We start from the raw sequence: 18,604 nt of genomic DNA on the forward strand, positions 1-18,604 counted from the left end.
GGTCGTGTCGATTATTGAAAGCGTGCTCGACACGACTCAAGGTCCTCGAGATCTTGCACGATGCGAAATTAACGCCAACAGACTAATTTCTCTCCAAGCCGGTCTTAATTAATCCTAGATTCTTATCTTCGTTGTGATTTTCCACCGACACGCTTCCACGCGTAATATCCGACCGATATGTGTATGAATACAGAAAAAGATCGCGCCGTTACTGGATCAAGAACGAGAAAAAGTCGTGGATTAATCCCCCTTGGAAAGGAGAAACAAGAAAGCGAGCAGTATCCTGCTGCGACCTAATTACATTCGTTGTCGAGGAACGTAAGATAATATATAAAGGAACGGATGATTGTGAAATCCTATACGTCCAGATAGATAATTGAAAATGTGATTATTAGTTTTGATTTTATGAGAAGAGATGGCGCGAATAGTTTAATTAACCGTAAGTGAATTAATAGAAAAAGAATTCAGAACTTGTTCAAAAGTTAATCTATTCGAGATTAATCTATATTTTAAATTCTAAAATCTACGTGTATTTAAATTATTTGAAATTAATTTCAATTTATAAACAGATTTATTTTCATTCGATAAATAATTTCTTTTCGTTAGACTACCAGATTTTTTAAAGGATCTAATGAAAGTATCATCATTTCTATATATAATTCATAAGAAAATAACGAACTTATCAACAATTTAATGAAATATATGTCGAGGAAAATGAGTCAAAATTACGAGGAAAGAGACCTACTTTTTCCTTCCTGGCATTATTTTCAATTCCCAGTAACACGTCAATAGATCAGGATCAGTGTCATCAATCTCTCACGATTCTATACACGTATATACAAATTCTCATCCTGTTTAGTGTTACTGATTTAATTTGGCCTAAGACAAAAAGATTTTTCTCAGTGCGTTCTCCAATTCTTTCGGTGAAATAGCAAAAACTACATGAAATTTATATAATCTTGTCTTATTCATATAGTTTTTTTCTTAAATATTCAAGAAAATTTATTCAACTCATAATATTACGTAAAATTATCTTACTCATTCTGAGTAAATAACTTCTATTTATCTTTCGTAATTGAACGAATCATTTTGTACAATCTAACCTCGTAATTTATAAGACCCTCTAAATATTCTAACCTAAATTAGTAAGAAAGTTTATACGACTTAATATGTCTTAGTTGAAAGGCCTTAATTCCACTACGTTTACACGATATCTTTTCGTCCTCACACTTACTCGAAACATGCCTGCAAAGTTTGCTCATATATCTTAGGAAACAGTTTCTGTATAATTCAGTTGTCCCAACACGAGGTAGGTAAAGTACATCGAATCTCGTGGGATCAAAGGTATCAGAGACGGGTCTCCAAGTTCTCGATGCATCTCGAAGGCTCAATAAACAAAATATTCGTCTCCAACAGAGTTTCAACTAATTATCCATGATTAATTATAAAATATATTAAGCCCAGTATTATGCGATTTTAAGCTACTTACAAAATAATATGCTCTGAAAAAAATATTTTCTATTCTAATAATAAATCTTTTTTAAATTTTTAATATGTATATGATTAATAATTGTAATAAAAAAATTTAATAAAAAAATTTAAATCATAATTTTATGGACGAGAAATATATTTGAGAAATGTTGTATTAATATTAGTGCAAGACTTACTTGGTTTGAAAGCCTTCGAATTCTTCTTGTTGCTCACTGATGGAAGCTTCGAGGTCCAAATAGGCACCATAGTCGCCATCTTTGTAGAGCTGGAGCGCCGTATCATCAAGCTGTAACAAAAAAGAGGATATATTGTTAGTATAATATATTTTATGAATTAAATCTAATAAACATTAAAATTAATGAACTTAATTATTAATTTAATATGAAATATAATAATGATATAAAATATAAATACATGATTTTTATATAAATACAAAATATTTGAAATATAGATTAACATAAATTTTCATTTATGTTTGACAATATTTAAATGCAATTATATAATACATAAATATCAAATTTAATTTACTTATCTTTTTACTCGAATAATCACTTTTATGTAATAATTTAAACACTTTAATGTAACATAAATATAGATAATAAAATTTGAACATTATGCACATTTTTACAACAATATATTTATAAAATAAAATTTAAAAATGTAATAATAATTACTACTACTCACGACAAACTATAAAACTATAAAACGATCCATTTCACCCCCAATTCCCAATCACCAAATCACGGAATACTTCATACGATGAATGAAGTACAACTTCATACATCACATAACCACTCGACGACGTGTGGAAATTGCATCGCATCAGCAACATCACGCCACCTGACGGCGTAAAATAAAATTAAAAAGCTACCCAGCTGTCGCAAATGATAGGCAGTTAAGCATCGGTCAATTTTCTCCTTTAACCGTTTCGAAACTAGCCTCGAGCAAAGAGGCGACCTTTCACAATCCAGGGGCGGAAACTATTCCCAACTCGTCTCCTAATTTTAAACTTGCGATGCCACTTTGCGAACTAGACGGTTTCGTGAATTACACAGGAAACTCGTCTCGCCTTCCCCTTCTTTATCGCTCGACGACTTAAACGCTTTCTGATTCTCGTAGCGGGTGGAGGGGATATCGAGGATCGTGTAAATTCCGGTATCGGCTATAAACGTTCGTTTTCTATCCCCCGTCGAGCATCCTTGAAATTTTCGTGTCGGAGAAAATTGTGAGGGAAGGGAAACCGTTTCGCGCAGTGGGGCGAAGATTTGTAGCGTCGAGGTATACGGATCCAACAGGGGGAATTATTGGGGATGTGGAGAGGTGGATTCGAAGGGAATTCCTGAGAAGTTTGCTGAGGTAAATTGTAAAATGTAGTTTCGTTGTGTATAGCCAAGCCGAGGCTCGAATACTGTTTTCCCCTGTTATCCTACGTTTCATTGCTGGTTTATTCAAATTGGTGGAATTTAATCACGCATACTCGATCAAATTATTGTGAAAAATGTGTTTCTTTCCAATGGATATAGGGATGAACGTGACAATAATTATTACTAATAAACCGATAATATTTTCGTGATGAACAGTAATAATAGGGATAACAAAACTATTAATTTCGTAAAGTAATATGATTAATGAGATATTGAAATTAAAATGAGACTTATGAAAGTAAAAATAAAAAAATAATGAATGATGAATATATTTTTAAAATAAAAAATCAAGAAAAATCATCAATTTTCAAAATTAGATATTATCTTCTCTATCGATCGAACGAAATAATAGTTTCTCGATGAATCTTCTAAATGAAATACGCGAGGAAGATTCAATCTAAGCTCTTTTTCTCATTATAGATTTTTTATGATTTCCAAGAAATGAGTTCAACGTACGAATAGACGACTTACGGGTCAACAATCTGGGCTAATGCAAGCTAATCTACTAAATTTATCTGCGGATCATTTGGTTCACGTACGTTTCCGTCTATGCAAGATGATAATCTCTTCATCTGACATCAGGTGGTCTCGATTCGCTGGACACGCGATATTAAGTCACTAAGTTACATCATCAAGTCGTTTCAAAAATAGAAACATTTAACTCGTGAATTATACGTACACGTAATGGAATTATATCAAAAACACGGAGACCATATAATAATGATGAAAATAACTTTGTTAACTCATCGTGAACAGTGATGAATAACTTTCAGTTTCTGCATGAAACATAAGACTGATTTTATTTTCCTTTGAATGCCAAATTAGAGGCACGCAAATTTTTTAATATCTTTCATTTTTGAGTGAAATTAAAAATATAAATTCAGATAAGAAAATTTTCTGAAAAAAAAAAGGGAACAAAAATCGCATCTTTTTCGCTTATTTCCGATTAACAAATCGTTCGACGATAAATCCTGAAAGGATTAAGTAACGGAAATGAAGCTTTCTTTCTTTCTTCCCTCGATTCTTTCTTCGAGACATCGCCGATTCCCAGAGGTTTCCACGACACGAAGGAATAAAACCACGAAGATGGTAGCGGAGAGATATTACGAAAAAACGCGAGGGAACGAGAGTCGCGTGGCCTGGAAGAGGAAGAGAGATAGCGAGGAAAGGAAGCGAAGGTGTAAAGGAGAAAGTAACGGTAGATAAACCGAAAACAAGGAGAATGAGAAGAGAAAAATAGCGGCGAGGAAGGTTGGGAAGCCGTAGACGAAAGCTAAATGTCCGCTTTAAAAATAGTCGAGCTACCTAGGTCGCTATATTTGTGATCCCTGTTGTCGCTGGAAAAGTTATTTTCCGCTTCCGACTTCATCGTCGGAGTTCTCTTCGACGATACTTCGAAAAACGATCGTTTAAGAGGTATTAATTAACGTTCAGTGGCGCGTCGGTTTTTCTAAGGACGAGAGACGAGGAGGAATTCTCTTCCTGATCCTCGATGTACAGGACGTTTTGCGATGGGTAGAACAGAAAAGGAACAAAGTGACTTCATAATGGAACAAAATAAATTGAAAACGAGTATTTAACTTGTGCACGAGTTGATTATTTTTCTTCAATGATTGTGCAAATATGTGTGGATAGCATTAACTAGAATTTAATTATTTTTTCGATATAATTGCTAAAAGTTTTGTTCAAGATTATTTTTCTTAAGAATTAAATTTTACATTATAGTCAACCATCACACATTTTTAAATTGTTTATTATTTTTCTACTATTTGCACAATCTCCATTCACTCACTACTTTAATAACACCCAATAAACATAATTTATCTATCGTTCATCAATAATCTTTTCATTCACGATCTCATTAAAAAAAGAAATATATTATTGATTGAGGAGAAAAAAGGAAACAAAAAGAAATATAAAATTGTGCGTGTACGCGGTTTATTCCCTGTAACGCCAAGCAGAGAAACACACGCGGCTGACCTATATTTCTAAAAATCACAGCTTCAAAATAGTCTGCCGGTTATAATGCAGCGGCTCAGTCAAGCACGCGCTGCATTTCTCCGGTTTCTAGGCGTCCTGCATTCGATGGAAAGCGAATTGCCTTACGTAATCCACGTGTTGGAGCTGCGTCTATCTCTCTCGCTCTCTCATATTGGCCTTCAAGCGACAAAATTGGTTAACCGGAAGCGCGATGCACAGAGAGCGCCACCGTAGGAGATGCATCATGACTATTGCATCGTAACTTCTAACAATGCGATGACAGAGTGTTTGTACGTTTGCCTTTTGAACTCGCGTCACTTATGTAAGGAATATATTTAAGATTCTCGAGAATTATGTGCTGTTTGAGACACAGAATTATAATTTAAAAAGTTAATGTCGAAATTAGTCTTGATTTTTGTTGTTTATAGTTTTATATATAAAAAGATTTGATAGATAAGTATATTATGAATTAATTAGTGGATTTTTCCTCTGATTTTAAAATTGTCTGTCATTCTATTTAATTTTTCTGTTCTGTTATATCGTGAAAAGTTCCACTGTTTGGAATTCTGAGAAAAACCGTATTATAGAATAACATGGTAAATATTTATCTTTCCTGGGTGTTGTGTATTTAATGCTCACATCCGTTTAATGAGACCTATTAATATAACTGATGAATTCATTCGATGAATCATTAAATAATATTTACCTTGAAACAAAGAGATGATCTTTTTAAAATAATAAAAAATATCCGAAATAATAAATTTGCAAACTATTTATATTTGTAAATCGATATATAGAAACATACTATAGAAAAAAATTTCAACGTTAAAATTATCTTCAGATAAATTAAAAGAAGCTCAATTAACAAATTAATTCAACACTTCCTCCCAATAGATAAACTTTAACATGCATAATAATATAATAACCATTTATATAAATAATATTAACAACGCGGATAAAAAATAATTCCATTGCTGGAAGAAACTTTAAGAAGAGCTTGCAACCACGTTGACTTTTAAGTTACATAAACAATTTCATCAACATTCACTTTTCTTCTACGAAGATGAAAAAAGAACCTGCTCCTAATGAATCCAGAGAATTATATCGCCGACACGAAATGGCAAAGTGAAAACAGTCGTGCACGTTCGATCAGGAATCTAATTAATCATAACATTAATCCAGTTCTACCACGCTCTGATAATTCCCTCCCCGATCCACGCATCATGGGAAAGTTGTTTAATTAGCCACTTAAAGTCTCACGGGTCTCGTATGTCTTCCCTACGGACAGTTCAATGTTTCCACACGTCCCTCAGGATCCACGTTGAAGAAACTTTTCACGGATGCGCCGCTGTCGACGTGTTTCAAGTGGAAGCGGTCTTGAGACCGCTTCTTTCGCGGAACGGAACGTCTGTTCTCTATCAAAAGGCATGCCATAAGTAGTTGAAAGTATATACAGTCGATCGCAAAAGTTTCGTATAAGGAAATTTTAGAAGTGAAATTCTATGAAATTCTATCTTTTGCTCTTTTTTTTAGAATCAGTTGAATATGGTTATTTCGCGAATAGGAGATTTCTTTCGTACAATTTATTTCTTACGCAGAATTTCACGCTTGAATATTTATTGACGTTACTTCGATGAGGAGTGGGGAAAAAAAAAAAAATACATTCATAAAGTTTATGAGTTTATAGAGGATGATGAAGTGTGAAGAAACGACAGTATATACGATACGAAAACCGAGAGTCGAGAGATTAATACGAGTATTTGAAATCTGAATATCGTAAATACTCGAATATTGTAACTTACGTACTCGAGGAACAACTTGTTTTGTATTCAATTTTATTATCGTTTGGATGAAACACCAAAGAGAAGATTTTCTTCCAGTTAATCAATTTCTAATTTTAAAATCATTAGAATTACATGAAAGAATTGCATAAAAAATGTTATAAAATATTATGAATATTAAGAAAGTGACGCAACGTTAGAAATATTATGACATTAAAAGTAAAGATTTATGACGAGCTACGAGTTAATCTCCGGTTAATCTACGGTATTTAATTTCAAATCTAAAGTTCATAATTTAATTTAACACCGTGAAATTACATCGACTATTTTACGTAAGAATAAGATGACTTGGATGGTACAGGAATTACGAGTTCGCTGTTCCATATTTAACTAAGTCGTACGTCGATATCGATGGGGAAAGTTGCAAGGCTTCTTCCTCTGATATAGCACACGATGACACAAATGCGCTATCTCAATTACAAGTTAATACGAGTAAAGTCGCAATGGAATGTGAATTATGGATGGATAAAGATCAACCGTTTGCCTCTGCAATTTCTGATTAAAAGTGAAAGTATATTACTGCAAATTAGAAACGCGATAATCATAATAAATTCGATAAAAGTGAAATGATTAATCGATTTAAAGATATACTCTACCTTTATACAACATTTTTTTTGAATTTTGAATAAAAATTAAAATTTCCATGACATTTGTATAAGTAAACTGGAAATTTTATAAGATTTGGAAAACTACAAAAATTCCTATGAACTGTATTCCAAAATTATACACGTTAATATAAATTTATAAAATCTTAGACGCGTAATAAACATTTTCCTCTATCATTTAATTAATTACACATATATGTTTGCAAATAATTAATAATGCAAACTAAAATCTATTTTTTAAAATCACTAATTTCCACAATATTCGTACTTTATTCGTGAAAAATAAAAATTCCAAGTCAAACCGTTGCTTATTAAATTAACCCGAATGATCATCACGGAGAGAGGGCTAATCTAAATTAAACAACCGTTCAATTCGTAAAGAAAACGTTACAATTCCATTATGCAAATTCATCGGGTCGAACCTCCGTTTCCACGTTGGGAAGGAGGAGGGAAGTCGAAATAACGAAAAACGCTTCGAGGAAGAAACCTGGAGGGCTTTACCTTATCCGTAGCCCCGAAGATAATGAAAATTCAAGAACGTCCGTCGATTTGACGGAAGTCTGGCTGGATACGAGATAAACGAAAGCCTTTCCGAGACAATTAACCGAGATAGGCGAGCACGTTCTGCTCGAATATCTGCAGAAACTTTCACGATCACCTCCTTTTTATTCGCCATCACCTGCCACACTATGCACGCGATCGAGTAACGCAACCCATTCACGGAAACGCACAATTACCCCATCGATCGATAGAAGAGATAAGCACGGTCTAAATATCGAAAATAGGCTTATCTAAGGATAAGCCTTGATGAGGTAAAGAGCTGGGAAACGCCTTTTCGCGTTCGTTAAAAGGTGTGCAAGTTAATCAATTTTATGGGTAATTGAGTTTATCAATCGGTTTTATCGATGCTGCTAATAAAGATGATATATCTGATTGATATTGAATAATCGTATCGAATTGGGAATGATACTTTTGAATACTTTGGAATGTTTGTTTTAGGATTGTGGTAAATTGTAAATTGGTTTTTTAATTATTATCTAATTTTTTATCCTTGTCATCTTTTACTTTTATTACTACGTATCTTGTTTATATTAAATTTAAAATTTAAATATTGAATTCAAAAGATTGACAGGATTTAAGCTAGCGGAAATGATTTGATTAGAACAATCAAATTCCAAGAACTAAATCTAGAAAATATAAACATCGATGTTTATTTTGTAAATTCCTTCTTGTTAAAATTAATTGTTTTAATAATTATAATTTAAGAATGTATAGGAAAGAAAAGAAAATGAATCATACACATATAATTAATTATACGTGAATGAAATAAAATAATTTTAATACTTTATATAGTTAATCGATAGATATTATCATATTAATTAATTTTATAATTTTAAATAACAATTCACGTCCAATCACGTATTAGTAGAAAATCGAGGTAAAGGTAGAAAATTAATTCCAACCTCTCATTCTGTTAAACGTGACACCAACTTGGATCAATAAGCTCTCGAGAAATTATTCTGCGTCGTTACGCCAAAAATCTGCCGTTCATTAAACGCTGTCGCAATCCTGTCTAATTATTAGGAATCATTTGGGCCCTTTCTGGCGTAAACTCGTCGAAGGGATTCACGCAACGTGGAGTTAATTCGAAGTAGAGCAATTACACATGGAAATACAGGAATATCGATCCCCAGCCACCATTGTCTCGTTAACAACTTCGTCAAATTTTGTCAGCAATTAGTCCGAGTTATTATTGATCGAGTTACCATTCGATTATGAGGAAGTAACTTCCTGCAAGATTACATCGGCCGGAAGCGAGTAACTACGTTTCAGCGGAATTTAAATTAAATTTTGACGAACTTGGGCGGTGATTAAACACAAGATCAAGTTAGATGTAGTATCGCGTTGCGTTTAAGATTTCTCTTCCTTTAGATTTTATTAAATTTGCGACAACCATGAATAAAATTAAGAAAATTATGTTTGAGCAGTTATAATAGAAGAATAAAAGATAAAACTATTGTTTAATAGAAGTTAAAATATTAAATTTATTGTACTATTTGAAAGATGAATTTTGTCACGATATAAAATGTTTTTCTTAAATAAATATAACGCTGATAATAATTGAAAATCAATCATCCTATTATGTTAATTCTGATTTTGTTATCAATTAATAATTGAATGAATATCATATGAATATTGTTTATATTTAGAGATTCTCTAAGAGTAAAAGTTTGACGATGCAAACTTGAAGATCGACAAAAATAAAAATAAATATCTATTTCTTTATAATCTTTTCGTTCACAAATAATTCCTTACTTAAATGATTAAAGCACAAAATGTTCTCTTAAAGAAAACTCATATTCGCCTAAAAATCATTACATTCATATTTTACATAATTCATTGACATAATGTATTCACTTTGAATTATTCTTTACACTAAATAAGTAATGCAGTGTAAAAAATTAAACGTCGCTTGGGCAATTAATAATTGTCACTACGCGGAAAACAGATGGGAACTGATTTGAATTTGAAACGACCGCCAATAAGCGAATAATTCCTAGAACAGCTTGCGAATGTTGAAGCTTAGCACGGTTGAATGGCGATGTGGGCGGCACGTGGGCACGCGAATACGTTCCTCTTCAATCACCGGGAACGAAGACATCTCATCATTGTCAGAAGAACGTAAAAGAGAAAGTACCACGTGCCGTGGTAAAAATTTTCAAAAGATCATATATAAAAATATGCAAAATAAAAATGACACGCGTATTAAAAAAAAAAAAGAAGAAGAAAAGAAAAGATTCTCCTCGAATAGTACAATATTCTAACTCGAAAAATTTGATTTTGATGAATGGAAATGAATTAAAATATTGTTATTGATATTAAATAACAATAATAATTATAACGAGGATATTGATTGAATTGATTTTATTTTTAGAAATAACTTTGAGCATAACAGAATATGCAGTAAAAGATACAAAATTAATGATATATTTTTAAAGTTCTCTAGAAGATTAAAGGCTTCGCTTTGCAATGCTATAAAAATATTTATTTGAATGAAGATTCATTATTATGGCATTACGAGATATTGAAGTTGTATTTTTTTTTCTAAATTTCTAAATAAATCAGTTCTTTGAGTATTCAGAACGGTGTCAATTTTAATAAATGATGAAATCTCAATCTTCGATTATGACGACTATTTTCTTGCTCTGTTACCTTTCAAGAGGAAATAAGATTGAATGAACCAAGCAATACCAAGGTAAAGTGTTCGTTACATTTTACCTTCTTGGAACTTGCCAATCGTCCATGCCTAACTACACCGACTTCCTCTCCGTTATTAAAGATGATTATAGACGACATTTCCAATTTTTCCTCCTAAGAATCGACAAACGCAACCGTTGAATCGATGATTCCATTCTCAATGCTCGTAAAAAATACTTATTACCACTTGAACATCATCATTGAAAATTGCACCACCAATGGTCATAGAATGATCCAAAAATATACTCTTTACGAAAGTACGAAAAATAGAACATGAAATACAAGATATATATATATTCAAATCAAAGTTTGGCTAATATATTATTCATGAACCTTCGAATAAATACAAAATCATGAGAAAGATTGATGTAGCACTACTTCTCACACGATAAATTCTTCGATGAATGATGATATCGGCCCTCGTTTCATCGATCGATCAGTTTTCGAAACGAATTGCCAGGGAACGAAATTTTCGCGGTGAGGCATCGGCGCGTGTCCGGCCAGTTTTCGCGCCATAATTTCGGCCGTTGTTTACCACGACGGATGTTTCCGGCGATGGATATCCGCTCGGTGCACCGTGAACAGTGCGGATACATCTTTCGTCCGGATAAATAATATCGCGGAAATCGGAATTAATGGCGCCCCGTTATGAACGTTTTTCGATGAATTAAATGGAATGTCGCGCCACCGCGAAACCGCATAAATTACCCGCTCGCTCGTTTATTCGTTTGTTTGTCCGAGTGCATTTTTAAATCAGTTTATCTTCGATTATATCGGCTCGGTAATCGATACGGAAACATTGGATCACATTGGTGTGTGACGAGCGTGCGTTTATCGATCTGGATCCCGTTCGAGTGGAAATTTTTTTTTTTTTTTTTTTTTTTTTTACCGAAGACGAGAAATTGTATTTTGGAAACAATGGAAAATGTTCGTTGCGTTATTTCGTTTATTAAATAAATACGGCGAATTTTATATTTTTCATATCGCATCTGTTGAATCGTAAATTCTAAAGAATATAAATATAAAGTGAGGAGAGAAATATGTTTATGTTTATATCGCTAGATTTTTATTTACGAGGGTACTTAATAAATATTTCAGATATAAACGAAGAATGTGCAGAGGAATGTGCAAAGGAAAAAAAATATTTTCATGCGAATTTTTCACTTGTCATAAAAATAATGTTCCTCAGACGCAAGTTTTATCTTCAATAATAATTCTTTCTTACAATCTCCAATAATATCGAGAAAATGTATTCATAATCGTTTTCAATAATATTCCATTAAAATCTAATTGCAATAATAATTAATAATCGTAAACTTTATCGTGCAAATCTAAACCGTATCCGATTGGAAGCAATAAATAAATAAGTAAATAAATCTTCCACTTATTACGAGACACCTTTTATAGAAAGAACTCGTGCAACTATATTTCTTCTTACGAAATTTTCTTCAACGAACGAGAAGGAAGTTTGTTTTCGGACATCTGCAGATGGTGGCTACTAGAGAGTTGAAAACAGTGGGTGGTTTGGGATTTAGATGGACCAATTCCGAGATAGAAAGTTACTTGTTCCTGAAAACTTATTCGTCGACGTGGTCAAAAAGTGATCTAGGAACGTTTAATGAAGATCGGCGAATAAAATTTAATGTTTAATCAGCCACGAGGAGTTTATCTCGTGATAAATTTCAGGGTTGATTACCGACATTCTTCATCGTTTTTTTTTTTTCTTTTTGCGCCATCTTAAATGTTCTTCTGCGAGTTACAAACAGTTTATCATTTCGCAGTTTGTCCAATTCTTTTCTCGAGAAATGAAACTTTCCTCTCGATGAAAACGAATTACTGGCACATTCGTGCAAGAAAGTTAAAAACAGATTATCATTGTACGTTACAGTTCAAAGATATTTAACGACGAAACTTTCGATGCGAAATTTATTTTAACGAATATGATTTAAAGACGTATTGGAATCATACTATTTTTTAGAAAATTTTCAATTTTAATTTTAGAAATATACGACTAATGTTTAATCTTTGAAAAATTATAAGAAATGAAAAGCAATCGAAAACAGAAAATTAACATAATACTTATTTCACTTCGTCAAAAAAAAAATAATTCGCGAAATTATTTTCTATTTTACATATACTATTGTACGTACTATCATTCACCATTTCACATAAAAATTACTTTATCATACGAATCAATAGCTTTTTTAACATGGTTGGATCTATCTATTTAAATTTTTCGCAGAGAGGAAGAATAAAAATTTGTTCTCCAATTGTTCTCTCGCTCGAGCGAATCCTCCTTCTTTCCTTGTTTCTTGCTCCATGGAATAGCACCTGCAAGAAGGGCGACTGCTCGAAAGGCAATAGCACGCATCGACTTGCATAAATACGATTCGATTTTTGCCAGGACAAGGGACGAAGAATGGCGCGCTCGCTTTTGACTTCAATGGAACCTGTTTACCGCATGAATGATTGAACGGTGCTCGGGAACTCGATTCGAGCATTGCCGATTACACCCTGCTCGTGCTCTTTTTTGCCCTGTCTCGGCAAGAGATAAAATTAGACATCCGTGTGCTCGATTTCGAGGAAGACGATCGAAAAATATCACGTGATTAGGCGAATCGGTTGAAAAATAGAATGCTATGGGTGTCCTATATAAAATCGAATTCTGTGCAAACAATTAGGGAATTGTTTTAATTTAGAATTTGTTGGTAGAAATATACTTTCGTGAAGAAACGTATAAAATATTTAAAAAAAGAAAAATAATCATTATTATTAAGATTTTACTAAAAAAAAGTCTGGAAACAAATAAATAAAAAGCTAAAATTTTATATTTGAGATTCGCTTCCTTTCTCACGATCCCTCCAATATTAAAACGAGATAAAAGAAATTTAATATACCTAGTTTATTCTAAATAATTATTTTAAAAAATTCATGGAATAATATTTCCACTGCGAAAAAATGGAATATTATCGCAATAGGAGTAATAATAATCGAAATAAAAGATCGGATATCATTAAATTCAAAAAGTTCACTGTATGCATGTTCAATCTACGAGCCATTCATCATCATCAAAAGATTGGTAGAGAACAAACTAATAAATCTCATTTATCACAACAGCAATTACACTTAAGAAACACGTCGATTCAAACGATCCAATAAAAAAAATCCCAATCACCGACAAAGAGCAATACAATTCTTTTCTAGTTACAATCGACTCATCTCCCTTCGAGAGCCCCGACAAAAGGCGATCGATCGCCGAAGAGAAACAACCGTTTCATTGCGCTAACGCACATTGATTGCCGTTACGTAACATCGCGTAAATAATACGATTACATTCCATCACGATTGCACAATCGAAGGTAAAACAAATTATCATAAGTCATCGATCATTATTCTCTCTCTTTCTCTCTTTCTCTATCCATACAAACAGAGATGTCGCCACTATTGAATCAATCGTAAGCAAAATTCGAGTCTCGAACTGATAAATATTTTGTGAAACGAGTGTTTCGTCTCTGTCCAGAGAAATAGAAATCGAAGGAAAAGGAGAAGGAAGGAGAATAACGAGGACAGGAATAATATCCTAGAAATGGTCCTGCCAGCCATTCTCCAACCTCCCCCATTCCATCGTTTTCGTCATCCTCCACTCTTCTGGCTCGAGTATTTCGACCAGAGGAGAGGATTCTTACCACGGGAATATTCCTTTGTTACTTCTTCACAGGTTCTTGCGCGATAAAGAACACAGGCTCGAGAGGCATGGCATCTCATCTCGAGAGCACCACTTCAACCGACCTCCTCTTCTCGCTCGCCCTTTCTCTCTTTCTACCAGCTCGCAAGAGCTCCTTTCCACTGCCTCTGCGTTTGAAACGTGTCTCTCTCACCTGTCCCCTTCCGATTTTATATATTTATAAAGGTAATAGATACTTTTTCGAGGATGTTTACGCGTGCGAAATGTAGTTTTAATAAATTCGTTCGTCGATACGTAATCATTTACAAAGAAAAGTTTTATTAAAAATTTACGTAGAAATTTTTATTAGTCGCGTACTAATATATTTGATATGTAAAGTAAAATTAAATGATAAGCATAAACAGATAATTAATTTTCTTTTATTATGAAATTATAAATTAATAAGAATTTTGGAACTTAAGCTTGTGTTAAAACCCTTGCTTTGTCTCTTCACGATTGATTTTAAGTGATTTGAAATTAATTTAATTAATAATTTTCTTACAAAACATGAGAAAATGTATATATTTTTTCAAGAGAGATCAGGCATGCAAGCTCTGCATTATTCAAAGTCAATCATACACTATCTTCCATAAATCACCAGTCACTTACTACATTTAGAACAGAAATTAATGAGCATTGTAATTACAGAATGAAGTTAACATATGTTCATCGCTTGCATTAAAAAGAAAACTAATTCATAGTACGATTTAAAAATCGTATTGTAATTATAAACTTCATAGTCTTCGAACCTAATTTAATTCACATATAAAGATTTTCAATACTTTAATAAAACAATTAATAGTACAAGATAAAATTAATTTCAACTTTAATTAATTTTAAATATTCCCTCACTTTTTCCTCCAAACTGAAGAAATTTTATAATAATCGAAACACACGTGATATTTCTACAAATACAATTCTTCAAAATCAAAAAGGAATAAGAGAAAAATTGAATTGGATCAATAATCGTCTCGACGTATACGAAACAGATTGAAACGATGGAAAAATTGATTGAATTCGAAAGAAAAATCAGGTTTGATAAAAATTAGATTGGAAATTAGCAATTACGCATAAAGAGGAGTGCACAGCTAACATAATATCGAAAGAACGAAGGGGATACACAGAAGAGAGTTCTTATGCATTGCCGAAACGACAAGTTTTTCGACCGGTCGTGTCCTTGACGATCGATGGCCTCACCACACGCCGACATCCGGTGGGCAACGGTTCAAGGACCGTCGCGGTTTCCACGAATTAAATCGATCGTCCCGGGACCGAGAGAATTTTTTTTATCGATCCGGTTGCACCGAGCTCGTTTCAAACTTTAATTACGACGATCGCGATACACGCCTGGTCGTGAAAAGGAGGAGAAGTGCTCGGCTATGGAGATCGGGCACGATCTCGCCGCGGCTCGTTTAAACACGGCGATTTGAATATGAAATTAGAGCGTGACCTGGATCGAATTAATTCTCGTTCGACGCACCCTTTCGCCTGCTGTTTTCTTGCTACTTCTCGTCCATTGTTTCGCAGACTGTTACGCGTTCATAAACAATTGTTTTTGTTGACGAGGTATGACGAGGTATAACGAAGTATTGTACAACGTAATGAAGTATAAAAGATATGGTCCGATGGAAACGAAACGCAATGAAGAATATTGGAATATTTATTCCATGATATCGTTGTATAGAGATTCGTTCCAATTTTATAATTTGATTTGTAATTTTGAAAAGAAGAAGAAAATCTGAGGAAATTTATTTCGATGAAAAAATAAATAAAACAGGGATATTTAGATATCCAGTTATTAGAAAAATATTTAAATTTTTTCGGAAATTTAATAACTTTAATAACTTTTACGATAAGAAAAAAATTATTGTAAAATTGTTAAAAGAATTATTAATTATTCATTTATTTAATAATAAAAATATCTTTCTACAATTCTCTAAGATTTAAGAATTTTCAATAAATTATTATTCACGAATCTGTCCATTGTTAAATAAAAGATGATAGATATAATTTTATTCAATAAACACCATCTATTATCTTTTATTTAATAATTTTGTGATTTCATATTTTGGAAAAATCGAAAAGAAAATTTACTGAATTTCCGATAAATAATTGAATCAACAAAGTATTTACACGCAATAGAGAAAGACGATGAATGATATAACTATAGTGATTATTTTGATCGATCGATTGGTTACAAAATTGTTACAAAGTGCTGATTATTTCCGCGATTATTTCGCTTGAACTTTCAGAGAAATAATGGTCCGATTATCGAGAGAATATAGAACTTTCTTTAAATCAGAGAAACTCATCGTTAGGGTCAAGGAGAGAGTAAATCGACGAACATCGCGTTTGTCTGAACAATGTTAATCTTTTCTAAGAGGAATTCATCTTTGAAAAATCGATAAACCGAGAAATAAAATTACAGTTATTATTTATCTTTTGATATTCTAAAATAACAATGCGTATTTTCACACAATAATATATAATAATATATCAACACGAAACGAATAATATTTATCAATTATTAATCGTGCAATCAAAGTCCTTTCACGTATCTCTTTCTCTTTACGCAATTCACCCAAAGATAATCCTATTATTAAATTACACTTTTTAAATATAAATTCATATTTGCACGAATACAATTAAATAAACAAAGAAATAGATATATCTATTTAAATATTATTACAAGAATCTATTTTACCTTGAACATTCCATGAATCTTAAAATTTTACTCGAACCATAAAAATTTTCAAGATAACAAAAATCCTATTCAACCATCAAAAAATTATTTACAATCGACAAATCGTTTCTATAAACACATTCAATATTATTAAATTTATAATCCTATCAAAGTTTCAAATTCAATAAAAATTCGATATGCAATCGTCCCATGATTTCTCCATATCGAAAAGAACGCGACGTGGATAATGGCGAAACGTCCCAACAGAGAAAGGTCGATTCGTCGTTTAACGCACGATTTACGGACGGTGGCATTTTATTGTCATCGAATACCATTTCTTGAGCGAGAAAGTCGTCGATTTTCCCTTGATACGTTGTGGAAAGTTAAATCGGCAGCTCTCCACGCTGTGAATCGGCCTCTCTCGCTACCGTGTTCGAGGATTATAAAGTCTGATCGGCTCTCGTCTTGCGTTTCCTGATACACGATCAGCAGTGTACGCTGAGGATTATGACGAGCGTCTCGAGCATCGAGTGATATCGAAACACAGGCCCTCCTCCATTGAAGAGGCATGCATTTCATGCAGCCTTTATTCGTTTTATAACAACCGGAAACGTTGATTTCCTCTTTACCGGTGGGTAGACCTCGTCTCGTTTAAAAGATATATTTTAACGGATAGCAAAAGATTTAAATCCCTACTTTTTTTTAAATAAATTCCATTCCACCTTATAGAAATTTACGCGAGTTTAAATATAAAGAAAGAAAACACTTATCCCAATTTTGACCATAGATTTTACAAACTTTAGAACGAAGGCTTAGAACGAGGATTTCGCGAAACCTAATGATTAATATTGGCAATATTATATCTTTAAAAAAATCAAAAATAGCACCGAAAGTATCATAGGAATATTATGTATCGAAAATGTTATTGTGCTGGTCTTTTTTTAGCCCTCAATAATCGATGACGGAATACGAAAATTTCACGCTTAATCGCTGGCAAAAAGAAAGGCCTTTGGATCGGTTCACATTGCACGCTAAACCGCGCGAAACTTCAGCCTGAACTAAACAGGGCGTTGTGCAGCTGGCGCGCGATTTGGGTGGCCGAATCCGCTCGAGAAGAAACTTTTAAACGGGGCCATGCTTCGCTTCCATTTACGTTAACTACTAAGAAAGTCTCCGAGAATCTACGATATTCAACTGTGGCAGTTGAATTGTGGCGATGATTCGCAGTTTGCCAAGTGGAAGAAATTTTGGGAAGATTACGTTCATTTGAATATATAGAGCTTTAGAAAATTATCTCGCTAGTTTCTTCATGAAGTTAAGTTGATTGAAATTATTTCATTAATTGATACGATAACTTTAATAATTGAAGTTCAAGTTTCTTAATTCAATGCTCGTGTTTGGTTTCCTTATTTTTATTTTAGAGATTTGTTGTGTAACAGGTCAGAAATATTAAATTAAAGTGCTGTGTATGTACCTATATATATTGGAGCGCCATCTATGCGGAAAAGATTAGTATTCAGCAATAGAGAGAGAGAAAGAATGTAAAAGAGAAAGAGTGAGAGAGAGAGAGAGAGAGAGAGAGAGAGAGAGAGAGAGAG

General features: G+C 33.0%; 2 protein-coding genes across 2 annotated transcripts in view; both read right to left on the reverse strand.

Moving 5' to 3' along the window:
- LOC102676207 (FH1/FH2 domain-containing protein 3) overlaps positions 1 to 18,604 on the reverse strand; it is a 209,166-nt gene that overhangs the window by 140,154 nt on the left and 50,408 nt on the right. Inside the window, exon 3 of the mRNA XM_031514681.1 lies at positions 1,668 to 1,777. Coding sequence (XP_031370541.1) covers positions 1,668 to 1,777 — 110 coding nt within the window. The remainder of the gene's footprint in view (positions 1 to 1,667; positions 1,778 to 18,604) is intronic.
- LOC116184859 (mucin-19-like) overlaps positions 2,308 to 18,604 on the reverse strand; it is a 99,626-nt gene continuing 83,329 nt past the window's right edge. The window contains exon 12 of the mRNA XM_031514680.1: positions 2,308 to 2,331. Coding sequence (XP_031370540.1) covers positions 2,323 to 2,331 — 9 coding nt within the window. The 3' untranslated portion in view covers positions 2,308 to 2,322. The remainder of the gene's footprint in view (positions 2,332 to 18,604) is intronic.

This window comes from Apis dorsata, unplaced genomic scaffold, assembly GCF_000469605.1.
Source record: "Apis dorsata unplaced genomic scaffold, Apis dorsata 1.3 scaffold_1104, whole genome shotgun sequence".
In the NCBI taxonomy this organism is placed as follows: domain Eukaryota; kingdom Metazoa; phylum Arthropoda; class Insecta; order Hymenoptera; family Apidae; genus Apis; species Apis dorsata.